This window comes from Rhinopithecus roxellana, chromosome 5 (genome assembly GCF_007565055.1).
Source record: "Rhinopithecus roxellana isolate Shanxi Qingling chromosome 5, ASM756505v1, whole genome shotgun sequence".
Lineage (NCBI taxonomy): Eukaryota > Metazoa > Chordata > Mammalia > Primates > Cercopithecidae > Rhinopithecus > Rhinopithecus roxellana.
The window spans coordinates 52284579-52311857 of NC_044553.1; the positions used below are offsets into that span (position 1 = coordinate 52284579).

The following is a 27279-nucleotide window of genomic DNA, read 5'->3' on the forward strand; positions in this document are numbered from 1 at the left end:
TAGGAAGGTTTAAAGTAATTAGTGATTTTTTAGAAGCTAATCATTACCATCCATACTCCATCTATTCTACTCACAGGAAGGGTTTCCCAATTTGTTAAAGACACCCTCACTGTAGAAAGATCTCTGTGAACCATATACCCTATTTTCTTTTTTTTTTTTTTTTTTTTTTTTTTTTTTTTTTTTTGAGGCGGAGTCTCGCTCTGTCGCCCGGACTGGAGTGCAGTGGCCAGATCTCAGCTCACTGCAAGCTCCGCCTCCCGAGTTTACGCCATTCTCCTGCCTCAGCCTCCCGAGTAGCTGGGACTACAGGCGCCCGCCACTTCGCCCGGCTAGTTTTTGTATTTTTAGTAGAGACGGGGTTTCACCGTGTTAGCCAGGATGGTCTCGATCTCCTGACCTCGTGATCCGCCCGTCTCGGCCTCCCAAAGTGCTGGGATTACAGGCTTGAGCCACCGTGCCCGGCCAAGCCACCGTGCCCGGCCCCCTATTTTCAATAGACCTCCCTATTTCCTGCAACCACATACAAACGGACACCAAAGTCTTCTCTGATTCTGGGACGTAGCTAATGGGCTGTATGTCAAAGTTTCTTTCAGGCCTGTAAAATCTGAATCTGAGAGACGGAGAGAAAAGAGACTCAGTAGTTATAATGACATAAAGGTGCAAACGTGAAGCAATTCAACTTGTCTGTGCTTTGCAGACAAATGTCAACAAATGTTGGAATCCTTGCAATGCAGCAATCAGAGATCATGTGAGATTTTGCTTTCTGTTTCACTAAAAGTGTAAATCTGGCTGCAAGATAACCAGCAAATAAGCAGCTTCGATTTTGTGTACAAAGGACTGTTGATTATACATGGATTATTTTCTTCAGTCACACTACTTTGTATGGATAGCAACACTGTCAGTGATGTCATCTTTTTAAACGACAGATCCGAATGTATAGGCACATTGTGTCAACTGAGCCCAAATCAATGACCTGGGTAATGCAATCAGTGTAACACTATTATTCCTCATCTAAACCTTCCAAGCCCATAGAAAAATAAATGCTAATCTGATGCATGTTTAAGGAATACGTTACATGGGAAAGAAAATCAAGCCCTTGTTTAGTTTTATTTACATTCTCATATGTACTTCCAGAAAATACATCACAGAATTTACATCATATGCATCAGAATAAACTGTTTTATTTTTGTATTAGTAGCAGGCTAAGGTATTAACAATCACACTTTCTTGGATAAGAACATTTTTAACAAGGATATCTCCTAAAGAATGTGTATTCATATAGCATACCAATACCTTTTCACAGCTGTGGAATCAGAATGATTTATGGCATTCCCGATAGAGGAGGCAGCATTGTATTATTGATTGGAATACGGAAAATTTTGAAGGCTGTATATATAGCTTTTAGTTCCATCTCCGCTTGCTCTTTGATTCAATTATTTGTTTACTCACTTTCATATGGGCATAACATGAATTTAAATCAAGCAGATTTAAAATTTTTCTACAGTTGGAACCTAAGCTTTCTGAGGTGAAAAATGTTTCTTAAAAGGTTTGCAGGAAAGAGATCTAACGAGTCTTTTCAGTCGTTTAATAAAAGTATACACTGAGCGCATTCTGCAGAGTTGGGCAGGAGCTGCTGAGAACCTTAGCGCTACGCCGCCCTCCAAGACCGCACATCCGGGACATCCGAGAGTCGGGCCGAGTCCCCGCCCCTAGAAGGGCGGGGCCACTGGGCGATCGGGGCAGTCCCTTTGTCATGCCCCGCCCCGTCTGCCCCGCCTGCGCGTCGAGGAAGGGGCCTGCGACACGCGGCCCAGTAACCGTCCGGCAGCGGCGCGGGCCTAAACTATGGCTGAGAGTAGCCGGATGCTTCAGGCCCGGGCGCTCCTGCAGCAGTGCCTGCACGCCCGGCTGCAAATTCGACCAGCCGAAGGGGACACCGCTGCCCAGTGGGTGGAGGTAACGTCAGCCCGGCAGCTCTCGTTATCCTCCGGCATGTGGGCCGGTTTTTTCCGCGTTGTCTCAGTGACCCGTCTCCTCTGTGTCTCTCCGGCCGCGGGGATACCGGGTCAGCTTGACGCTGGCCGCAGTGGCCTGTCTGGCTGCGCTTGTCTTTTCGGTCCTGCATCACCGTTCCCCAGCGCCAATTGTAGCCCCCGAGAGGAAGAGCTCGTCTCCCTTTTTGGGGGGACCACGGGGATTTGAAACTGAGTTCGGTGGACTTCGGGCCTTAATGTCTCAGACCCCTTGTAGCTCGTAGCCTATGCTGGTACAGGGCAAGCTTGTAGGTCAGGTTTGCTGCAAGAGTTCATGATCTGCTTTAACTTAGGCCTCAGATCGCGTTGAATTCCCCCTTATGTTGACTTGGTCTTAGCATAGAAATGAGATTTCCTAAGAAACAATTGTTTTTCAAGAAGCCTTTTAAAAATTTTGACCTATTTCCAACAGAAAACAAAGACCACTACTTTTATAACAATGTTGCATTGTTATCAAACACATTTCTCCAAAGAATTTAAAACATTTATGTCACTGAGTTCCTTCTACTTTCATACACACTTTCCTTTTTAAGACAGCCTGCCCCCACTGCATACAATAACAAATAAAATTTTCTTTAAGGCCTCTGACGTAATTTTGAAGTACGTTGAAATGTAAGAAAAAAATTAGTTCGTAATTAAGACTTTTGTAGACACTCAGAAACTTCAGTGTAGCAAACTCTCATTCGCTCATCTTTTCTGCTGAATTCAGTCCCAGATCTAGCATTAATTAAAACAATGTTAGTTATTTTATATATTTTTTTAATTTTTTTTTTTTTTTTTGAGATGAAGCCTTGATCTGTCGCCCAGGCTGGAGTGCAGTGGCACGATCTCGGCTCACTGCAACTTCCGCCTCCCAGATTCAAGCAATTTTCCTTCCTCAGCCTCCCGAGTAGCTGGGACAACAGGAGCAAGCTACCACGCCCACCTGATTTTTGTATTTTTAGTAGAGACGGGGTTTCACTATTTTGGCCAGGCTTGTCTAGAACTCCTGACCTCAGGTGATCCACTTACCTCAGGTGATCCACATGCCTCAGCCTCCCAAAGTGCTGGGATTACAGGCCTGAGCCACCGCGCCCGGCCTACTTACTATTTTAAATAGTACCAGTGAACTATTTGATATGTGGGTGATTATTCTAAAATCAGAATCTGTGGCCCTGTGCTAATTTGGAAATACAAGCATAGAAATCCCTGTATTCTTATCTCTCTCCCAGAAATTCACTTTTCTTATTTCTTATTTTTGTCATGATTTTTTGTGAGGTCTTGATATCCTTATTTGAAATTTTACTATTGTATTTTGCCATCCTATCTGAAGAATTAACTGGCCAGGCGCAGTAATCCCAGCACTTTGGGAGGCCGAGGCTGGCGGATCACTTAAGGTCAGGAGTTTGAGACCAGCCTGGCCAACATGGTGATCCCGTCTCTACTGAAAATACAAAAATTAGCCAGGCTTGGTGGCGGGCACCTGTAATCCCAGCTACTCGGGAGGCTGAGGCAGGAGAATCTCTTGAACCCGGGAGGCGGAGGTTGCAGTTAGGGGAGATCCTGCCACTGCACTCCAGCCTGAGCCACAGAGTGAGACCTCCTTTCAAAAATAAGTAATAAATAAAAGAATTATCCTTTCTTTTTTTTTTTTTTTTTTTTTTTTTGAGACAGAGTCTTGCGCTGCCACCCAGGCTGGAGGGCAGTGGCGCAATCTCAGCTCACTGCAAGCTCCGCCTCCCAGGTTCACGCCATTCTCCTGCCTCAGCCTCCTGAGCACCTGGGACCACAGGCGCCCGCCACCACGACTGGCTAATTTTTTGTATTTTCAGTACAGACGGGGTTTCACCATGCTAGCCAGGATGGTCTCAAACTCCTGACCTCGTGATCCACCCGCCTAGGCCTCCCAAAGTGCTGGGATTACAGGTGTGAGCCACCGCACCCGGCTGAATTATCCATTTTTGTAGTTGCCTCCAGATACTATAAATTACAAACTATCAGTCATTTAGTTTCCTTCCATGCTTATTTATCTTTTTTATGTTTTTCAGGCTACATCTTCTTATGCAAAATCACGTATATTTTATTGCTGGCATCTAAACTATCAGTTTGTGTTTATAAACTTAAAAACTATTTTAAAGGCTTTCCCTTTCACTCCTACACACATAACTAAATTAGTTTAAAGGGCTGACAAGTAATTTAGATGGTGAGAAAATGTCAATTCTTCTTACGTGTTCTCTACCCTATTCTATTATTAAAAGTTGTGTTTTTTTTAGAAACAGCATTTTAATTGTCAAGATTTGAAGGTTACTTTCTTTGCTTGTTCTTAGTTTCATTCATTTAGAACTTTGCTGTCACAGACTAATGTTTTTGTTCCTGGTAAGTGAACTTTTTAAAGCTACAGTGAGAATTATCTGTATTTTTCTATATATTTGAAATGTTTTATACCAAAGAAGTTATAAGGAAAGTGATTTTGACTTGAAGAGAAGTCACAGCTTAAGATCTATTATGGAATAAATGAAAGGCAAAGACCTTAATGAGATAATGTTAGTGGAAAGAACAGTTATCATTCTGCAAATGATTAGGTATTTAATTCTGACATTGCATGTGTCCAAATATAAATATCCTTAAGATTTTGATTCATGACGAAAACAGTAGTAGTGGAGAGGCCTGTGACAGTCGTGCAGATACCTATAATAACTTGCCAGCTTCTTAAGGGTATGCATTGGAGGCCCTTGCCTATTGTTTCAGGAGCACAATTGCACTTTTTAAGACTCATTTCTTTTCCAGGTAAATCAAGTGTGAGTGCAGAGCTGCATTTACATGTATCTAGAAAATTCTTTGGATAACACATAGAGCCTGGAACATATAGTTGAATGTTAATGCAATCAACAGATAAATTGAATCCCTATCATGTACAAAACAGCCTGTAAAGTGCTTTGGAAGTTAAAATGCGAAATAAATTGTGCCTCTGCCCTTAAATTTATTTTTACATACTCATTTAATAAACACTAATATAGCACTTACTGTGAACCAGGCACTGTTTTTAAGTACTTTATAAATATTAACTCATTTAATCTTCCTAATAGCTCCTGGAGTCAAGGTTAATTTACAGAATCAAAAAATCTAATGATTCACTCAGAAGCAGAATCAAAGTCACTATTCAAATGTCTCTTTTCTGTATAGTCTCTGTCCTACAAGATCTAAGAAATATCCAAGTCATTATGTAAAATAAATAAGCCTATATTCCTGATAACAACCAACCTTTTAATGTAGAACTTATTATCACAAATGCAATTTTCAGGTCCCTATCATGTTTATTTAAAGCATTAACAACAAATAATAATAATTGGACAGTTTCCTGGAGCTTATAGAAATAGAATCAGACCATTATTTTCATTATCTGTAAGTAAATGGATTAGGGGAAATAAAGAGAGATGATATCAAAAGATATCAGTCACATGTTCTTTATCCATCAGCTGTGTCTGGTATAATGTGAATTCACTTGGCATTGAATAAATGGGGCCCAGCAAATGTTTCTAAGTCTGTCACCCTTACTTGGGAAAAGGCTGGTTGATCGTCTTAATGATTTTGATTAGAAATAAATGTTTGAAGGTATAACTTGTCTTCACTGCTCTTGGCTATATTTTAAACTTAATTCTTTTTTTTTTTCGAGATGGAATCTCTCTGTCGCCCAGGCTGGAGTGCAGTGGCGTGATCTCGGCTCACTGCAAGCTCTGCCTCCTGGGTTCACGCCATTCTCCTGCCTCAGCCTCCTGAGTAGCTGGGACTACAGGCGCCTGCCACCACGCCCGGCTAATTTTTTTGTATTTTTAGTAGAGACGAGGTTTCACCGTGTTAGCCAGGATGGTCTCGATCTCCTGACCTCGTGATCCACCCACCTCGGCCTCCCAAAGTGCTGGGATTACAGGCATGAGCCACTGCGCCCTGCCTTAAACTTAATTTTTGAAAGAAATAACAACTTATGATTGAAACTTGAAAAATATTTTGTTTTCTCACATGAGAAATCTTTTGTAAAGTTCATTTTCTGTGCTTTTAACCTCTATGTCTATAATATTAATAGTTGTGAAACTGTACCCATTTAGCCCTATATCTTTATAGATATTGTTGTAATCTGAGTTTACTGTGGTGATTTCTCATAGGTCCAAAGAGGATTGGTGATCTACGTGTGCTTTTTCAAGGGAGCTGATAAAGAAATTCTTCCCAAAATGGGTATGTGTTTGACTTTGTTTCTTTTTTAAGAGTGAGAGGCCAAGCGTGGTGCTCACATTTGTAATTCCCAACACGTTGGGAGGCCAAGGCAGGTGTATTACTTGAACCCAAGAGTTAGAAGCTGGCCTGGGCAACATAGTAAGACTTCTTCTCTACAGAAAATAAAAGTAGCTGGGCATGGTGACCTGTGCCTATGGTCCTAGCTACTTAGGAGGCTGAGGCTGGAAGATTGCTTGAGGCCAGGAGGTCGAGGCTGCAGTGAGCTGAGATGGTGCCCCTGCACTCCAGCCTGGGCAACACAGTGAGACCCTGTCTCAAAAAAAAAAAAAGAGAGTGAGAAAGGACAGTAATAGACAAATGAACCAGAAGGGACAAGAAGCACAATCTTTTTCCTTCCCTTTTATTTTTAAAATAATAAATAATAATTTTACATATTCATGGTGTACAGTGATATTTTAATACTGTATACAATAGGCCGGGCGCGGTGGCTCAAGCCTGTAATCCCAGCACTTTGGGAGGCCGAGACGGGCGGATCACGAGGTCAGGAGATCAAGACCATCCTGGCTAACATGGTGAAACCCCATCTCTACTAAAAAAATACAAAAAACTAGCCGGGCGAGGTGGCAGGCGCCTGTAGTCCCAGCTACTCGGGAGGCTGAGGCAGGAGAATGGCGTGAACCTGGGAGGCAGAGCTTTCAGTGAGCTGAGATCCGGCCACTGCACTCCAGCCTGGGCGACAGAGCGAGACTCCATCTCAAAAAAAAAAAAAAAAAAATACTGTATACAATGTATAACAATCAAACCAGATATGTATTATCTCAAACATTTGTTATTTGTGTTGTGAACATTTAAAATCCTTTCTTCTAGACTTTTGACAGTATACAATAAATTATAGTTAGTCGTATTCATCCTACAGTGCTGCAGAACACCAGAACTCATTCCTCCTATCTAGCTGTAATTTTGTATCCATTAACCAATCCCTGCCCATCCTAAGATGCACAATCTTAAATTGTGCTGATGTTATTAATTACTTAATTCTATCTAGTGTTATTGGCCTCAGCTATTTGCCTGTTTCAAAGTTTAAAGTAAGCAAGTATGGTGAAATTCTTTTAAAACATCTGCAGCATTTCAGGTGACTTACAGATTGATGTAGAAGAGTGTACATAAAAACACATACACACAATGCACTTCAGCCAAGGATACAGAAAATTCTTGGAAGTAGGGTGGTCACACAGGGAGAAACAGATGCTGCATTTCTTAATATAGTTTCCTTTATCCCCCAGAGCCCCTAACAGAGGCAGTAGATGACGCTGTATATACAAGATGTGGGTCTCATCAAACCTGGACAACTCAAGTTTATATCATTATTATGGAAGAATTTACATTAGCCCTGTATGCCCTTTTTTGTGGAAATAAGTATAGATATAAGGTTCTCCTGGGTCTTGAGCCAAATTCAGTGTCATCACAGCCACACTTCCTCCAAAGACATGGAAAACAGAGTCAATGTTCAGGGATCTCTGAACAGTAATTTATCTACCTGCAGCTTTCTGGTTTCCTGGATAGGCTATAGCACTGTATAGTGATATGTATATATACACTATCTCACATGGCTATAGTATTTCATGTGATAATTACATAGGTTCAGATATACCAAATCAAATCATATACCCTTTCAGGACACTATTTGGATATAAGGATTATATCCACAAACAAGCATACATACAAACTTGAAAGAAAAGCTATCCTTAAGGTTGGGAACAGGTTGTATTCTCTTCATTAGTAAAGGACAGCATCCATCAGTTGGATTAATAAGAAATATTGATTATACAAATGGGCAGTTGAAGCTTACAGAAGTTAACCTAGAAGAGCTTCAAGGGCAAATAGGCCAATGAGGAAGAGCTTGGACAAAAAGCTAAAATTTCTAGTGGGAATTTTATAGTGATATATCAAACATGTCTGACAACTTCGTCAAAAGATGAAAACCAGACTTAAGAGACTGTGCTAGGTGAGAATGGAAAGCCAGTAACTGCAATAGTTTGAAATTTGAATCCAGAAGATAATAAGGACCTCTGAAGAGTTAAGAACAGAATGTTCTGGTCTGAAGAAGAAAAAAAAAGAGAGAGAGAGAGAGGCCGGGCGCTGTGGCTCACTTCTGTAATCCCAGCACTTTGGGAGGCCAAGGCAGGCATATCACGAGGTCAGGAGATCATGACCATCCTGGCTAACATGGTGAAACCCCGACTCTACTAAAAATACAAAAAACTTAGCTGGGCGTGGTGGTGGGCGCCTGTAGTCCCAGCTACTCGGAAGGCTGAAGTAGGAGAATGGTGTGAACCCAGGAGGCGGAGGTTGCAGTGATCCGAGATCACACCACTGCCCTCCAGCCTGGGCGACAAACCAAGACTCCATCTCAAAAAAAAAAAAAAGAAAAAAAGAACATAATGTAATGAGGACTCCTATTATAGAGAATAATTTGGCAGATCCTAATGCTGGAGTGTTAGACAGTCTGTCCACTTTCCTAAATTAATATTTTGCTTTGGATTAAATCTTTTGGTCCATAAAAAATATAGAAACCTTCAAAAACAGGAAGAAAGTTTTTGTCATTCTGACTTAAGATTGACTTCGTAAAGTTGTCTTACAGAGTCTCGAATGGTTCTTCATCATAATAGTATGAAATACGCCTACCACATCCAAACTGCATGTTTTATAGTGATTAAATCCTGTGCGCTTCCATATCTGTCTTTGTGAGTTCACTTTAAATACATGCATAAGATTGTAGTGAATTTAAAACACCAAGGAGGTCCACCCTAACTCTTGTAGCGGATAGTCTAACACTAACACATGATTTTTTTATATCATGATTTTCAGTAAAGAAATATATGACTCTAAGAATCACATTCTACTCGTTTGAGTTGTAAGCAAAGTAAGTCCATCTATTATTAATAGTATTAGCTTGTACTTCACTCTATTCCAGTAGGCTAAGTAAGTCAATGTGATGGAATTCTCTGAAGCCTCACCTCTTATTTATGACATAGATTCAGATATTTCCCATCAAAGCATATCTCCTTTGAGAATATAATTACCAGTTATATCCACAAAATCTGAAATAGCATAGCTAACATAGAGATGTATAGAATCTTCCTCCATTCACCTTCAATATAATTGGGCTGAGGGCCAGAAACCTGTCAAAGCTTAACATCCCATATACATCATTAGAGATACTTGATTGATAACCTATTTTAGGATATTTCAGTTTCCAACATGCCATTCATTCATTGTCTCGTTTTAATTCTACTTACTGGTTCTACACTGTATTTATCTACATACTGATATATGTATTCCAACAGCATTAACTGAAATCTCAGTTATAGCCAGTAGAGGGAGATAGGTGGAAATATAATAAATTGTAGCATTATCTCTCAGGCCTGTTATTCCAAAATTGCCTATTTACTTTGTCACTAGCCTGAGGCCTAGATAGCTAGATAGTGATTTTGAGTGGAATGAAGTGCTCTGGAAAGTTTCCTTACAAGCAGTCAGTAAAGACTGCTGGCTAAACAGCAAAGTCCTATTTGTAATAGAGAAAACTGGAGGTATTTAAAAATAAGTGTTAAGTGAAAATTGATGATGCTTAATGCCTAGCTTAGAAATTCATTTGGGTGTTCACCTTGGCAGGTTTTTACCAGATTAATTCCATGATTTGTAGAGAGGGGTAACAATATGAATATTTACTACAGACCCTCTAATAATTAAAACTGTTAACTACCCCAACAGAAAGCATACCTTTTAAAGCCTAATTTGGGGGCAGGTGTCTTGAAGGTTATATAGTTCCTTCTACCATTTGCCCTCTCAGGACTATTCTTTGCAAACAGAAGTCAGGTACACCTTTATAGAGGTAGGGAGACCCTAGGTCTATTTATATTAGACACTTCCTTTGCTTATTGTTTCAAAAATTGTTAATGTTGAGATATAAAGGCTTTCTAAGTTTAGACTTTTAGCTATATATGGATACTTATGGTGGTTTCAACACTTCTTATTAGCTATAAGAAATCTCATGAATACTATGCAAATAATATCACGTTTTCTTATATGTATATGAAGATAATGCTAGTAGCTTTATGTTTTTATTTACTTTTTCAGTTATAACAATGAATTTCTGATGATTCTTGCTTTCATCTTTACCCTTCTCTCATGAGTTATATTTATAAAATAATTAGTCCATGTTAATATTGCCTTTAAGGTTATTAAACAACAAAATTGGCTGGTTTATAATGGGATTGAAACAGGAATCTTTGTCTCCACTTAGAACTCTTGGCAACTAAGTTTAAAATAATAACTGCACTAAAATTTTTATTTGATATTCTGTTATAAAGAAAAATTTAGCCGGGTGCATTGACTCACGCCTGTAATCCCAACACTTTGGGAGGCCGAGGTGGGCGGATCATGAGGTCAGGAGATCGAGACCAGCCTGGCTAATACGGTGAAACCCCCGTCTCTACTAAAAATACAAAAAATTAGCCGGGCATGGTGGCACGTGCCTGTAGTCCCAGCTACTCGGGAGGCTGAGGCAGGAGAATCACTTGAACCCCGGAGGCGGAGGTTGCAGTGAGCTGAGATCGCGTCATTGCACTCAAGCCTGGGCAACAGAGCGAAACTCTGTCTCTAAATAAATAAATAAAGCAAGCAAGCAAGCAAGCAAGCAAGCAGAATTTGGTGTAAGGCGGAGTTACCCTTGTATTTTTCCAGTGGGATTTACTTACTAAATAAAAGGAACATGAAAGTAAAATCTTCTTATGTATTCCCCCAGGGGAACAATATTTGAGGTTCCAGTGTACAGTTAATTCTTTAGACCTTTCTGGATGAACTTATTGTTAGGTGATCTTAACTGCTAATTCAGATTTAAAATATCATACCATTTTCTGCATGAAAATTGCTTTATTTTTCATGCTTAGATTATTTAGCTTAGTGAAGCAGTATTTTAAATCTAAATAGAGACTTTGGGTTAGAGGCATGAGCTGACAAACTGAATTTTAAACATGAGATTTGCTGACTAAAAACTTGATGGTTTTCTTCATGTTTGTTTTTCACTTTAAAATGTTTTGCCTTTCTTCCTCACCCAGTTAATACACTGTTAAATGTGAAATTAAGCGAGACAGAAAATGGCAAGCATGTCTCTATATTGGATCTACCTGGCAACATTCTTATTATCCCTCAAGCTACCCTTGGAGGAAGACTAAAAGGAAGAAACATGCAATATCACTCTAACTCTGGAAAAGAAGAAGGGTTGGAACTTTACTCTCAATTTGTGACGCTATGTGAAAAAGAAGTAGCTGCTAATAGCAAGTGTGCTGAAGCTGGGGTTGTAGTGGAACATGGCACTTATGGAAACAGGCAGGTATTAAAGCTGGACACCAACGGACCATTCACACACTTAATTGAGTTTTGAAAATGAAAAACTAGTTTCTATAGCTGTTTTCTGGTATGAAATGATCTAAAGTATAATTAGATTTTCTTTCCCTTCATCTTGAATGTACTAATCTTCAGCATTTTTAGACAAGAAAATCTTGAGTTTCATATGTAACTCTGCACCTGCTAATTGGATGACTTTGCCAAGTCACCTAAACTCTGGATCTCAGTCACCTTTGGTCCTACATTCCTCTACCCTTCTACTTGAAAATTTGAAATACGCTGTCTATTCACTTCGTAGTCATTAAGGAAATGTTCTTAATTTTTTTTTGTTTTTGTTTTTGTTTTTGTTTTGAGACGGAGTCTCACTCTGTCGCCAGGCTGGAGTGCAGTGGCACAATCTTGGCTCACTGCAACCTCCGCCTCCCGGGTTCAAGTGATTCTCCTGCCTCAGCCTCCCAAGTAGCTGGGATTACAGGCGCATACCACCATGCCCAGATAATTTTTTTGTATTTTTAGTAGAGATGGGGTTTCACCGTGTTGGCCAGATGGTCTTGATCTCCTGACCTCGTGATCCGCCCACCTCGGCCTCCCAAAGTGCTGGGACTACAGGTGTGAGCCACCATGCCCGGCCTCTTAATTGTTTTTAAAAAATTATGTTCACCTTGAGTATTTTGCTATGAAGAGATTCATGCAAACAAGAAAAACACATTTCTTATACCATCAAATTTGTATAGCATGTAATAAAAATGACTATTTGTATTAATATTAGGTAAACTTCAGCACAACCCAATTATTACTTTGTTAATTTTGTTTACTATTTCAGTTTTCTATATTCCCATATATAAGTCACCATTTCTTTTAATAATATGCATGAAAATGTAATATAGGGCCAAATGTGGTGGCTCATGCCTATCATCCCAGCACTTTGGGAGGCCGAGGTGGGAGGATCACTTGAGCCCAGGAGTTTGAGACCAGCCTGGGCAGAATAGCAAGACCCAGTCTTTAACATATATATATATATGTAATATAAAGGTGTTATTGTGTGTTATATAACTTTCCAGGGACATCCAAATGTTTTACATTACTTTAAGAATCTTTACTTGATATAAGAACAAAGTATAAGGGTTTAAAAGTTGTTTTTATTAAACATACTATATAAGTGGGTTAATGGTCTGTTTCTCAGTTTTTACCAAAACCACGTGTCTCACTTTTTGTCTTTGCTTTTTAAAGAACTGGTTCATGAAATTAGTGTTAATTCATAAATTGTTTAAGAAGTTCCTTTCCCATTGAATTAGATTGCTATAAAAGGGAGAAAAGGGGAAACTTCCCATAAGAATAGTTTGAAAACAAATTGACTTGTTCATTTCCATATTATCTGCTTGATGATATGGAGCCAGTGTCAATTTTTCTGTTAGTGAATGTTTTGAACTAGATGTTTGTTCCCATCCCTAAAATTTATATGTTGAAGCCCTTATCAATGTGATGGTATCTGGAGATGGGGCTCCTCCAACTATTCTGTCCCACAACACCCCCGCCTGAGGACACAGCGGGAAGGTGGCTGTCTATAAGCCAGAAAGAAAGTAGTCACCAGAAACAGACCATGCTGACACCTTGAGCTTGAACTTCTAACCCCCAGAACTGTGAGGAAATAAATTTCTGTTGTTTAAACCACCCAGTCTGATGGTATTTTGTTAGGGCAGTCTGAGCTAGAACAGTGATGTAAGATAGACAGCTAGTAAGGTAAACTTTTCAAAGGCAAGAAAGGAAGACATACAAGAAATTGAAAGAATAATTAAGTCAGTAATAGGTAGTATTCAGTTTTGGCAAACTCCTCTGACTTGAGTTGAAAAGGCTTTTTTTTTTTCTAAGAGTAAAAACCAAATCACTAATTCTAATTGACAAAAAAAAGGTAAACAAACATCCTAAATAGCTGCTGAAATTTCCATGTGTCTTATAGTTTCTTTAGGTCTGTGTTCCTAAGATGCTTAAAATTTTATCATGAAAAAATCCTATTTTCTCTATACCCTTCCTGTACTATTCTATTTTGGAACTAAGAATCAATAAGTGGCTTGGTAATGAGCCCATTGTCCTTAACTTTTGCTTTATTGATTCATGATACACTTATTGAAATGTAATAAACTATTCATAAACTGGCAAACTCCAACTGTCTCATAGTTTCTCCAAAGAGGTATGTACGTCTTTCAAAAAGATAATGTTACCTATTTTAAACCATTTTGATTTTATGTCTAGGTGAAATGCTGACTCATAGCCCTTGATTGCTGTTTTAGAGTTCAGGCAATCCTCTTTAAAAAATGTGCTTGAGGTACCAGGGAAGAATAACAATTTCAAGTACATGAAGGGTTATTAAGCAGAAGATGATAGACATCTTTGCTTAATTTCCAGAAAGGCTACAACAAGGGAAAAGGCAAATGAAGTTGTGGATATGAAAATAACTGTACCTTGGCTTTCTGTAGCTCTTCTGGCCAAAGGTGCTCAAAGAATCTTCAATAGGTATTTTATCTTCACAGTATATGTATGATGAGGATAGCGTTGTGGAAAGTAAGACGATGCTTAAGGAATTTTCCCAAGGTCACACAAGAGGGAGGACTAATTTATATTTTCTTGACTTTCTTGTAGTCACAGTTGTTAAAAATTGAAATTGGGCCGGGCACGGTGGCTCACGCCTGTAATCCCAGCACTTTGGGAGTTTGAGGCGGGTGGATCATGAGGTCAGGAGATCGAGAGCATCCTGGCTAACATAGTGAAACCCCATCTCTACTAAAAATACAAAAAATTAGCTGGGCGTGGTGGTTGGCGCCTGTAGCCCCAACTACTTGGGAGGCTGAGGCAGGAGAATCAATTGAACCCAGGAGACAGAGATTGCAGTGAGCCGAGATTGTGCCATTGCACTCCAGCCTAGGCAAGAGAGCAAGACTCCGTATCAAAAAAAAAAAAAAAAAAAAAAAATTGAAATTGATCTTGATAAAGACTTAGCATCTCTCAATATGGATCACTTCAGAAAGAATAGCCAATAAATTGGTTTATTTACTAAATTAGGAGCAGACAGCGTTGCACCTAATTTAGGTGCTTTCTGCCTCTATCTTTCTAAGATTATAGAATGTTTCAAATATAACCATATCCATTGTGTATAATCCATTGTATATAATCCATGGATATGGATATGTGTATAAGACACAATGGATATGGTTGTAATAGCTTGAGTACCTTCATATAAAGTAAAATCAAACATACTTTTACCATTCTTTCATGAGTTCAAGTCATAAAAGAAGGTATACCATTTATGAATAATATCTGTACTAATGATTTCTTGACTCCATAATGAAAGAACTAAATTTATCAGATATCAATACTATAAAATCCTTCATGCCATTTGTTTTAGAAAAGAATTCACATTGATGTTATAATAGAACAATGTCATGTCAGATTTTTACTATCTGTGATTAACATTGCAGAGGACCTGATTTGTTATATTATAGTTAAATATATAGCAAAAAAAAAAAAAATGAAATTCCAATGTACTTAGAAGTGTCTTGCCTATTAATTTATTGAAATAAGACTAGTTTCTTAAAGGGAAGAACTACTAGGAAAGTAACATTTTCGTTTTGAAGCCATCCCTTGGTGATGACTTTAAACAGTTATTTTGATAGTTTCATAACTATTCTCCCTACCTCCTATTTCTCCTATCCCTGTTCCTTTTCAGACCATCTCCAAGGTTATATTCCAGAACATGTCTTTCTCTATGATATTCTACTTCTGAGGAACTTTTATAACTCCTCTTTATCGACAGGAGAAAGTCTAGTCTTCTGAGGTTGGCATCAACATTTTCTATGCACCTCACCTTAGGAGTGAATGAAGTCACTCAAGGAGATCTGTAGAGGACTAAAATCAGTATCTTAAGAAACAACATATAAAGAAACGGCAAAGTATGAGAGGCCAGAGGAGACGATAGAGATTTCAGAGAGAGAACCAGAAAAGCGCATTGGTGTTTTTTGTTGTTTAATTTTTTTTTAATTTAAGTTCTAGGGTACATGTGCGCAACGTGCAGGTTTGTTACATATGTATACATGTGCCATGTTGGTGTGCTGCACCCATTAACTCGTCATTTACATTAGGTATTTCTCCTAATGCTATCCCTCCCCCCTCCCCCCACCCCACGACAGGCCCCACTGTGTGATGTTCCCCACCCTGTGTCCAAGTGTTCTCATTGTTCAATTCCTACCTATGAGTGAGAAGATGCAGTGTTTGGTTTTCTGTCTTTGCGATAGTTTGCTGAGAATGCTGGTTTCCAGCTTCATCCATGTCCCTACAAAGGACACGAACTCATCCTTTTTATGGCTGCATAGTATTCCATGGTGTATATGTGCCACATTTTCTTAATCCAGTCTGTCACTGATGGACATTTGGGTTGATTCCAAGTCTTTGCTATTGTGAATAGTGCCACAATAAACATACGTGTGCATGTGTCTTTATAGCAGCATGATTTATAATCCTTTGGGTATATCCCCAGTAATGGGATGGCTGGGTCAAATGGTATTTCTAGTTCTAGATCCCTGAGGAGTCGCCACGCTGTCTTCCACAATGGTTGAACTAGTTTACAGTCCCACCAACAGTGTAAAAGTGTTCCTATTTCTCCACGTCCTCTCTAGCACCTGTTATTTCCTGACTTTTTAATGATCGCAATTCTAACTGGTGTGAGATGGTATCTCATTGTGGTTTTGATTTGCATTTCTCTGATGGCCAGTGATGATGAACATATTTTCATGTGTCTGTTGGCTGCATAAATGTCTTCTTTTGAGAAGTGTCTGTTCATATCCTTTGCCCACTTTTTGATGGGGTTATTTGATTTTTTATTGTAAATTTGTTTAAATTCTTTGTAGATTCTGGATATTAGCCTGAAAAGCGCATTGTTAAACAAATTCACTCGAGATGTAAACAGTGATGAAATCAGTGCCAATTAACAGAAAAATTGGATGCAATTGAATGTTTTCACAGCAGACAGGGAACTGGGATATTTGCAATAGTTAATAGTCGAGTTTCTTAATCATTTGTCCTGGGGTGGAGTGTCTCAAAATGTGTCCCTGTACTGGAATCACCTGTTAAGATGCAGTTTTCTGGGACCATCCCAACCAAACTAGAATCTCAGCAGTTAAAATCTGTCTAGTCACCAGTCTCCCCACAAGATGATTCTTGTGTACACTGGAATCCCAGAACCACGTTACCCAGAATGAAGCCCAGACTTCTAAGGCTCTTATCATGGTTTATAATCTGGCTCCAGCTCAACTTTCTAATCTTTTCTCCCACTACTCCCCTATAAAAATTTTCCAGTATAGCCCTATTTGTATTTTTCTTAGATCATACCCTTACCTGACTTGCCCTTTTCTCTACTCTAAATCCATCATTACTCAGGCTCTTCTGACCCCATAGTAATTTCTTCTGCCGCTACCACCTTTGGCATTATGATTGTGCCAGTCTTGATAGTTGTTATGTATTTTATAAGATTAAGTACTTTGGCTTTAATTTTTTATACTAATGTGTCGACTGCAAGAGAATAAGTAATATCGGGCATTTAGAGAGTATAATGGTAGGCAGACAGTACAGTGTGTTAGTGTACATAGTACAGTGTGTTTACACTGTATTATATCTGCCTACTGTTATACTGTCTAAGCCCTGTCTCTGCTAAAAATACAAAAATTAGACGGGATTGGTGGCAGGCGTCTATAATCCCAGCTACTTGGGAGGCTGAGGCAGGACAATCACTTGAACCTGGGAGGCAGAGGTTGCAGTGAGCCGAGATGGTGCTACTGCACTCCAGCCTGGGCGACAGTGCAAAACTCTGTCTCAAAATAAGAAAAGAAAAGAAAAGAAAAAAAAAAAAAACCTATATTTGAGTCTTTTCATTAAGCAAACTTTTTATGACACAAAAATATCTTTATTTTGTTTACAAATATGAATTTTGATGAAACAAGCTTTATTAAAACCCTTCTATATTTAATCACAAAATAAAGCAGTTCTGTGGGATACATCACAAAGAGCCAACTTAGAGATAAATATGACCCTACTTCTTTTTACTGGACTTTTCCATGTGAATGAATTCTTCACACTGGGTTAGTCAGCATTTTTCTCTTAAGAAGCTTAATAAAATTTGACCTATTACATCAGCCTTTTATCTGAATGTGAAAAGAAGAATTTATGTGGAGAATGCACCACACCCTGTATAACAGTATCTGAGAACCATTAGCTATTATTGCCATAAACATTTGAGGTTGAAAAAGTAATCGTGGGCTTTTTTTTTTTTTTTTTTTTTAAGGGAAGGTATGGAGTTTTTTTAGAAAATGGCTGATCATACTAGCAAAAATGTAACCCTTGGCCCCAACTTTGAGAGACTGTTTTCTTCAGCCTTGTACTAATGTAGATAGGCTAAGGCACACTTTCTATTCCTGACATTCTTCTGATTTCCTTAGCAGCCCCAAGGTACGTCTATGAGCAAACATGATCACCTTTAAAGTTTAGTTTGCGCAATGCCTGCATTATCTTTTCTTCTGATTACATTCTGAAAGGCCTCAGGGCTTTTCTTTCTTTCTTTCTTTCTTTTTTTTTTTTTTCTCTTTTGAGACACAGTCTCACTGTCGCCCAGGCTGGAGTGATCTCAGTGTGATCTTGGCTCACTGCAACCTCTTCCTCCGGGGTTCATGCGATTCTCCTGCCTCAGCCTCCCAAGTAGCTGGGATTACAGGTGACCACCAGCATGCCTGGCTAATTTGGTTTTTTTTTCTTTTTGTTTTTTTGATACAGAGTCTCGCTCTGTTGCCTAGCCTGGAGTGCAATGGTGTGATCTCAGCTCACTGCAACCTCTGCCTCCCAAGTTCAAGTGATTCCCCTGCCTTAGCCTTCTGAGTAGCTGGGATTGCAGGCATGGGCCACCATGCCCAGCTAATTTTTGTATTTTTTTAGTAGAGATGGGGTTTCAGCATGTTGGTCAGGCTGGTCTCAAACTCCTGACCTCATGATCCGACCACCTTGGCCTCCCAAAGTGCTGAGATTACAGGCATGAGCCACCGCGCCCGGCCTAATTTTGTATTTTTTGTAGACACGGGTTTCTTTTTCTTTCTTTTTATTATTATTATTATTATTATCATCATTATTATTATTATTAAACTTTACGTTCTAGGGTACATGTGCACAACATGCAGGTTTGTTACATATGTATACATATGCCATGTTGGTGTGCTGCACCCATTAACTTGTCATTTACATTAGGTATATCTCCTAATGCAATCCCTCCCGCTTCCCCCCAACCCCATGACAGGCCCCAGTGTGTGATGTCCCCATTCTGAGACACGGGGTTTCACCATGTTGACCAGGCTGGTTTCAAACTCTGGACCTCAAGTGATCCACCCCACCTCAGCCTCGCAAGTATTGGGATTACAAGCGTGAGCCACCCCACCTGGCCACAGGGCTTTTGTTTCTTTTCATTATATACATATTTGCCTTTTAAAACCCAGATGTTGAAAATCTAACATTTGCTTAATACTGCATAATGGATACTTGCTTTCCACTTAAATGTTGTAGTTTTTATAATCTGCAGGTCAGCAGTGTAGCTGGGGGCTGTGTGAAATGTTTAAGATATGATTACTAGCGCCAAGGAGTTTACCATCTAGTAGGGGACACATTAGCCACAAAAATGCACTAGGTAGGATGTGGTCTCTGATGTCTGGACAATGCTGTCAGTGAGTTTTACTAAAAAAAAAAAAGCTGCAGAAGGAGAAGACACTTTTGGCTGGTACAGGAAATCTTCATTAAAAAATGCATTGCTGGCCAGGTGTGGTAATCCCAGCACTTTGGGAAGCCAAGGCAAGAGGATCACTTGAGCCCAGGAGTTCAAGACCAACCTGGGCAACACAGTGAGATCTTGTCTCAACAAAACAAACAAAAAACTGGATCTTTTATTTTATTTTTCTGTGTGTGAGTTTATGATCTTTGTTTTCTGTATTTCTTATAAAATAAGCAAGAGATATTAACATCAATCATTATAAAGAGCAATCAGAAAAGCCATAAGGTTTAGACTGGGAGAGAAGATAGTCACAGCTCCTGTGAGATTTACACCATGTTAAATAGACTTTGATGAGATTGTGTTTTAGTCTTGGACATATCCCAAACTGGATCTTTTAAATTAGAAGGAATTGGTTAGACTTTAATTAGAAGAACTGAAAAAATGTTTAGGTTTGTGTGCATTTGAACCACAGTTTCTTTTAATTCAACTAGTTTGTGAGTTGTTCATCAAAATAACCACATTCTTGTATCTCTTGAGTTTTCATTTGGTTTTTAAAGGCTGAACCAAAAAGCTTCAGGGTTTTCACATAGCCTTTTGCCATTTCATAGCTCCATGTCTCCTTGGCGATTCTAGTGTTCATCGTCTGCCAGGTCCACTTGGAGCTGTTGCCACTCTGCATTCCTCTTCCATTGTTGGTAATATCCTTTTTTTTTTTTCCTTCTTATTTCTGTAAAGAAAGTGACTTATTTTCTCAGGGTTCTGAGTTGGCAGAAGTTACTGCAAGTATTAAACCTCTGTTCAATAGTGAAAGAGAAATACCTGATAATCTTTTTTTTTTTTTTTTTTTTTTTTTTTTTTTTTTTTTTTTGAGACGTAGTCTTGCTTTGCCGCCCAGCCAGGCTGGAGTGCAGTGGCCGGCTCTCAGCTCACTGCAAGCTCCACCTCCCGGGTTCACGCCATTCTCCTGTCTCAGCCTCCCCGAGTAGCTGGGACTACAGGCGCCCGCCTCGTCGCCCGGCTAGTTTTTTGTATTTTTTAGTAGAGACGGGGTTTCACCGTATTAGCCAGGATGGTCTCGATCTCCTGACCTCATGATCCGCCCGTCTCGGCCTCCCAAAGTGCTGGGATTACAGGCTTGAGCCACCGCGCCCGGCCAATACCTGATAATCTTTAACCAATGATTAAATTTTGTGTCCTCAATCACGTTAGTGTTAGATTGCTTTTTTTCCTCTATAAATCTGGGCTGAATTTTAGTTTCAAGATGTTTTCAGAATATTGTTGAAAATGTTACTCAGTACCCTTGCTGTCATCTCATAAATAATATTGAGTGCCCATATGCTTCAACAAGGTTTTTTTAAAAAAACTCCCTTTCCCCCCAGTGGTGATATAAATTTGCTATTTGCTAGACTTTTCCGAAAATTTTATCGGCATGTTCTATTTTACTGAAGTCATATGACCAGAAAGTGTTCATCATTATATGGCCCACAGATTTGTGTTTATCCTAAAATACGTATAGGATCATCATGATACCATATTAATTCCCATATTTTCCCTTTATATTTTAATTTAGAAACAGGAAAGAGAAATTTTGCAAGCATTTCAATACTGAACCACTGCTACTCAGTTTGATAAATATTTGCAATTATTACCAGATTTAATGAGATACTTGCTACCTTGTATGTGTAAAGCACTGGTAGGCATTATAACCAAACAGATAAGTATATTGCGCAGTGACCATCATTAAGAAGCTTACAACAGTGATTCATCCTGAATTACACAATAATCAATGGAAAAAAATTTTGGACTTTAGCTCCCTCATACTCAGAATTAAAAAGGCATAGTTTCCTCAACAAGAATTTATTTAGAGTCTACTTGTATACCAAGTACTGGAAAAAAACAAGAGATACAAAGATAAAACATATTTCCCTCCTTTTGGTCCTCATAAAAGTATATTTCAGGAGACAGTGATTAAGGCAAGGGATATAGATTTGGGAGTTAGCTGCACATATGGTAGTTAAAGTCACCAAAACTAACTATGGTGCTTCCTCAAAATACTAATAGAACTACTATATGATCCAGCAATTTCACTTCTGGGTATATAAACAAAAGAATTGAAAGCAGGGTCTCAGATATTTGCATACCCATGTTCATTGCAGCACTATTCACAATAGCTAAGAGGTAGAAGCAACACAAGTGCCCATCAAAGGGTGAATGGATAAACAAAATGTGTTATATACATACAATGGAATATTATTCAGACTTGGAAACCCTGTTATATATTACAACATGGATGAACCTAGAGGACATTATGCTAAGTGAAATAAGCCAGTCACAAAAAGACAAACACTGTATAATTTCACTTATAGGAGATATCTAAAGTAGTCAAATTTATAGAAATAGAAAGTAGAATGATGGTTACCAGGGCTTGGAGGGAGGGGAAAATGGGTTGTTGTTGTTGTTTAAGGGGTATAGAGTTTTCAGTTTTGCAAGATGAAAAAGTTCTGGAGATCTGTTTCACAATGTCAATATACTTACCACTACTGAACTGTACACTTAAAAAAAAAGCCACCAAAATAGATGACATTGCCCAGAAAGAGTGTGTAGAAAAGATAACAATTAAGAAACAATAAGAAACTAAATATTTAACAAAGAGGTAGATTAAGAGATAACATCAGCCGGGTATGGTGGTTCATGCCTGTAATTCCAGCACTTTGGGAGGCTGAGGCAGGAAGATCACTTGAGGCCAGGAGTTTGAGACCAGCCTGGACAACATAGCAAGACCTTGTCTCTACAAAAAAATTTTAAACATGAAAACAAACAACAACAACAAAGATAGTATTGAGAGGCTGAAAAGGGGTGGAAAAAGAGGTAGGAGAAAAACTAAAAGAGAATGATGTAAAAACAAAACAAAACTAGAAGAGAGTCCAAGAGAAGGGAGAATTTCTATCCAAGTGGTTTGTGGTGAACAATGTCTAATCCTATAGAACAATCCACTAGACTAAGAAAGTACTATTTAAAAAAGAATAGGATTTACAATTAGGAAGTCACTATGAACATTATTCAGTGCAGGTCCCTTGGAATTATGGAAGCCAAATATCTTGAGAAATGAATGGGACTTTTATATAAAAATAGTAAAGTGTAGAAAATTCTTTCAGGAAGTTAGAGATGAAGGGAAGGAAATGGAAGACAGTAGTTTTGTAGGACAGCAGTATTAAGGGGATTTTTTTAAAGATATAAAAAATGTTAGCATATTTTTAGAGCAAGAGGAAGTAGATAGTGAAATTGAAGAAAGAAGAGATGTAATAACTTACTGAGCAAAATTTCATATCAAAAGCAAAACTAGAGGGATGTTATTGGAAAACTGTGAGTATTCTCTCAGGTAGGAGGAAAGATGGCTGAGTTTAGGGTGAGAGCTCTGATGGAGTTCAGACATTGTGCCATCTACTTTTGCTGTAAAACATAGGACTTGATTATCTTGGAGAGAGGATGATGGTATGAAGTAGTGGCTTGAGGACAGTAGTGAATATTTGACATAGCTACTATAGGAAATGGGTAATCAAACCAACTAGCTGTGGTTAAATCATAATTAATGCTATAAAGTAGAAAGAATGGTTATACAATTTTCTTGGTAGTCCAAGAGAAGATTGGAAAAAGCAGATGGTTGGGTTGATCCACATTCAGAAATTGGCAGAAGAGATGCAATGTATTAAGGTCATGGAGTGGAAGGCATTGTGAGTGCTAGTAAGAATATAGCTGAAACAACTGATTTCATAAATCCAAACTGGCAAAGAAGGATAAAAATCAGACTAGATGAAGAGAATTCAAGAAGACTAGTGCTTTTAAGAAATTGGGCCAGGCATGGTGGCTCATGCCTGTAATTTCAGCACTTTGGGAGGCCAAGAAGGGAGGGTCACTTGAACCCAGGAGTTCAAGACCAGCCTGGGCAACACAGGAAGACCCCATCTTTACAAAAAAATGAAAATAACTGGGTGCAGTGGCATGTGCCTGTGTTCCCAGCTACTTGGGAAGCTGAGGCAGGAGGATCACTTGGGCTCAGGAGATCAAGGCTGCAGTGAACCATGATCACACCACTGCACTCTGCACTCCAGCCTGGGCAAAAGAGCGAGACTCTTTCTCAAATAAATAAATTTAAGCTAATATGTTGTATGACTATGTCATTTGGATATTACAAATATAAATACTGGTTACCTTACAGTAAAGGTAACCTGGGATGATAAGACTCAGAACAGAGAGAAATACCCATAATTCTGTGCCCAAGTCTTTAATCATGTGAGAGTGTGGTATGAAGATCAGCAAATGGTAGAGCTGAGGAATGTGGAGAAAGTGATGTTTCAAGAGGATGTGAACTTCATTGGGGGAGTAGAGGAGAGTAAGGGCCTGAAAACCCTAGTATAGAACCAGCGGAACATCAGATTATGATTTCCTTAACAATCAAAGGATTGTTAAGGAAAGGCTAGGGGTATAGGAAAGTTTATTAACAACAGAATGGTATTTTAGAAGATAACATGGAATTACTAGGAGCAAGAACAAGCTGATTACAGGAAAAAGAAAAGAAAAAAACAAGCTGATTACAGGAAAAAGAAAAGAAAAAAGTGACCAGAGGGACTTATGAAGGAGACAGGGCATTGAGAAGTGACCAAAATTTTCAGGGAGATGAGAAAGAAGGAATATGAATGGAATTATAATGCTAATTTTCAGCTGAATATTGTTTGTGAGAGACAAAGCAAAGAAATTGAGAGATAGAAGGGATGTTAATACAACCAAAACACTAATTACAGCTGAAATGTTGTTTAAGAAAGATACAGACTGTGACACAAATCTAATGAAACCACTAAATTTTGTCTTCATATTGTTTAGGGGAGATGAAGCAAAATTGAGATGATCTGGAAGCTATATGTAACATTAGTATAGCCTCTCCTTTAAAGTTTTTGATTTCAGGTTTAAACATTTTGTTGTGGGGAAAACATTTGGGCATCTTCTTCAACCCCAACATTCTCTAGTTATTTATCTTTAGGAACTGGAAGTACATTAAGTGCCGGATCTTGGATATTCATACATTTAGTTTTAGTTCATCGTATTGTCCCAGCTTGCTTATTTATGTATTGATATGTTTTTAATTTTTATTATTTTTTAGTCAGCTTGCTAGGGAATATTGACTTATTTTTAATATACACTTCCCCATGCCATAAAATGCACCACTTTAAAGTGTGTAATTTAATGGCTTTTAGTATATAAACAAGATTGTACAATATTGTCTTATTGCACTATATTGCAAAAAGGTTGTACAAGGTTATGCATCACCACTAATTCCAGAACATTTTCATTATCTAAAAAGAAACTCTGTACCCATTAAAGTCACTCTCCATTTCCTCCCTACCTTCAGCCTCTGTCAACCATTAATCTACTTTTGGTCTCTATTGATTTGACTATCCTGGACATTTTATATAAATGGAATCATATAATACTTGTCTTTCTGTGTCTGACTTCTTTCACCTAGCATAATATTTTCAAGGTTCATCTATGTTATAGCATGTAGCAGAATGTTATTCCTTTTTGTAACTGAACAATATTCCATTGTATGGCTATACCACATTTTGTTTATTCATCAGTCAATATAGGCATACCTTGGAGATACTGTGGACTCAGTTCCAGATCATCAAAATAAAAGGAATCACATAAATTTTTGGTTTCCTAGTGTATATAAAGGTTATGTTTATACTATACTGTAGTCTATTAAGTATGCAATAGATTATGTCTAAAAAACAATGTATATACCTAAATTTTAAAATATTTTTTAAAAATGCTAATGATCATCTGAGTCTTCAGCAAGTTGTAATTCTTTTGCTGGTGGAGGGTCTTGTTGCCTTGATGTTGGTAGCTGCTGATGGATCAAGGTAGTAGTTGCTGAAGGTTGGGGTGGCTGTGGCAATTTCTTAAAATAAGACAAAAAAGGAGTATGCCATATCAATTGATTCTTCCTTTCATGAAAGATTTCTCTGCAACATGTGATGCTGTTTGATGGCATTTTACCCACAGGAGAACTTCTTTTAAAACTGGAATCAATGATCTCAAACCCTGCCACTGCTTTATCAACCAGTTTATGTAATATTCCAGATCCTTTGTTGTCATTTCAACAATGTTTTCAGCACCTTCACAGAGTAGATAACATCTCAGGAAACTACTTTCTTTGCTCATCCATAAAAAGCAACTCCTGGCCAGTCATAGTGGCTCATGCCTGTAATCCCAGCACTTTGGGAGGCCAAGGCAGGCAGATGATGAGGTCAAGAGTTTGAGACCAGCCTGGCCAACATGGTGAAACCCCGTTTCTACTAAAAATACAAAAATTAGCTGGGCATGGTGGCATGCACCTGTAGTCCCAGCTACTCTGGAGGCTGAGGCAGGAGAATCACTTGAACCCGGGAGATTGAGGTTGCAGTGAGCCGAGACTGTGCCATTGCACTCCAGCCTGGGTGATGGAGGGAGGCTCTGTTAACAAAAAAAAAAAAAAAAAAAAAAAAAAAAAAGAAGCAACTCCTTAATTTGTATTTGTTCAAGTTTATCATGAGATTGCAGCAGCTCAGTTCTATCTTTAGGTTCCACCTCTAATTCTTGTTCTTTTGCTCTTTTCACCACATGTACAGTTACTTCCTGCACTGAAGTCTTGAATCCCTCCACGTCATCCATGAGAGCTGGAATCAATCTCTTCCAAACTTCTGTTAATATGGACATTTTAACCTCCTCCCATGAATCACGAATGTTCTTAATGGCATCTAGAATAGTGAATCCTTTCCAGAAGATTTTCAATTGACTTTGCCAAGATCCATCAGAGGAATTACTATCTATGACAGCTGTAGTCTTATAATATGTATTTCTTAAATAAGACAACTTGAAAATCAAAATGACTCCTTGATCCATGACCTGCAGAATAGATATTGGTTGGCAGATAGGAAAACAACATCCATCTCCTTGTACATCTCCATCAGAGCTGCTGCGTGATGAGGTGCTTTGTCAATGAGCAGTAATACTTTGAAAGGAATCTTTCATTTTGAACAGTAGATCTCAACTGTGCGCTTAAAATATTCAGTAAACCATGCTGTAAACAGACATGCTGTCTTGTAGGTTTTGTTTTGTTCCATTTATAAAGCACAGGAAGAGTAGATTGAGCATCATTCTTAAGGGCCCTAGAAGTTTTGGAATGGTCAGTGAGCATTGGCTTTAACTTAAAGTCACTGGCCACATTAGCCATTAACAAGAGAGTCAGCCTGTCCTCTGAAGCTTTAAAGTGAGGCATTGATTTCTCCTCTCTAGCTATGAATATCCTAGATGGCATCTTCTCCCACTAGAAGGCTGTTGTGTCCACATTGAAAGTCTGTTGTTCCATATAGCCACCTTCATCAATAACCTTAGCTAGGTCTTCTGGAGAACTTGCTGCAGCTTCTACATCAGTGCTTGCTGCTTCACCTTTCTCTTTCATGTTATAGTGATGGTTTCTTTCCTTAAACTTCAAAAGCCAACCTCTGCCATCTTCCTGCTTTTCTTCTGCAGCTTCTTCTCTCTCTCAAACTTCATGGAATTGGAGAGAATTAGGGCCTTGTTTTGGATTAAGGGAATGTTGTGGCTGGTTTGCTCTTTTATTCAGACCACTAAAACTTTCTCCATATTAGCAATAACATTGTTTTGCTTTCTTTTTTTTTTCCTTTAAGACAGGGTCTCACTTTGTCACCCAGGCAGGAGTACAGTGGTGTGATCATAGCTCACTGTATCCTCAATTTCCCAGGCTGAAGTGGTGATGCTCCCACCTCAGCCTCCCAAATAGCT

At 38.8% G+C, this 27279-nt stretch overlaps 1 protein-coding gene across 2 annotated transcripts; it reads left to right on the top strand.

The window, feature by feature from the left end:
- The first annotated feature begins 1728 nt into the window (after positions 1–1728).
- DTD2 (D-aminoacyl-tRNA deacylase 2) lies at positions 1729–26527 on the top strand. Of its 2 annotated transcripts, XM_030931622.1 has the most exons (4): positions 1779–1956; positions 6173–6242; positions 11360–11630; positions 26103–26527. In XM_030931622.1, the coding sequence occupies exons 1-4, from the start codon at positions 1846–1848 to the stop codon at positions 26116–26118; spliced, it is 468 nt and encodes a 155-aa protein (XP_030787482.1). In that variant the 5' UTR covers positions 1779–1845; the 3' UTR covers positions 26119–26527. The 2 variants fall into 2 exon arrangements, with proteins under 2 accessions (XP_010372950.1, XP_030787482.1); XM_010374648.2 differs by lacking the exon at positions 26103–26527 and having other exon boundaries at positions 1729–1956; positions 11360–13806.
- The last annotated feature ends 752 nt before the right edge of the window (positions 26528–27279 follow it).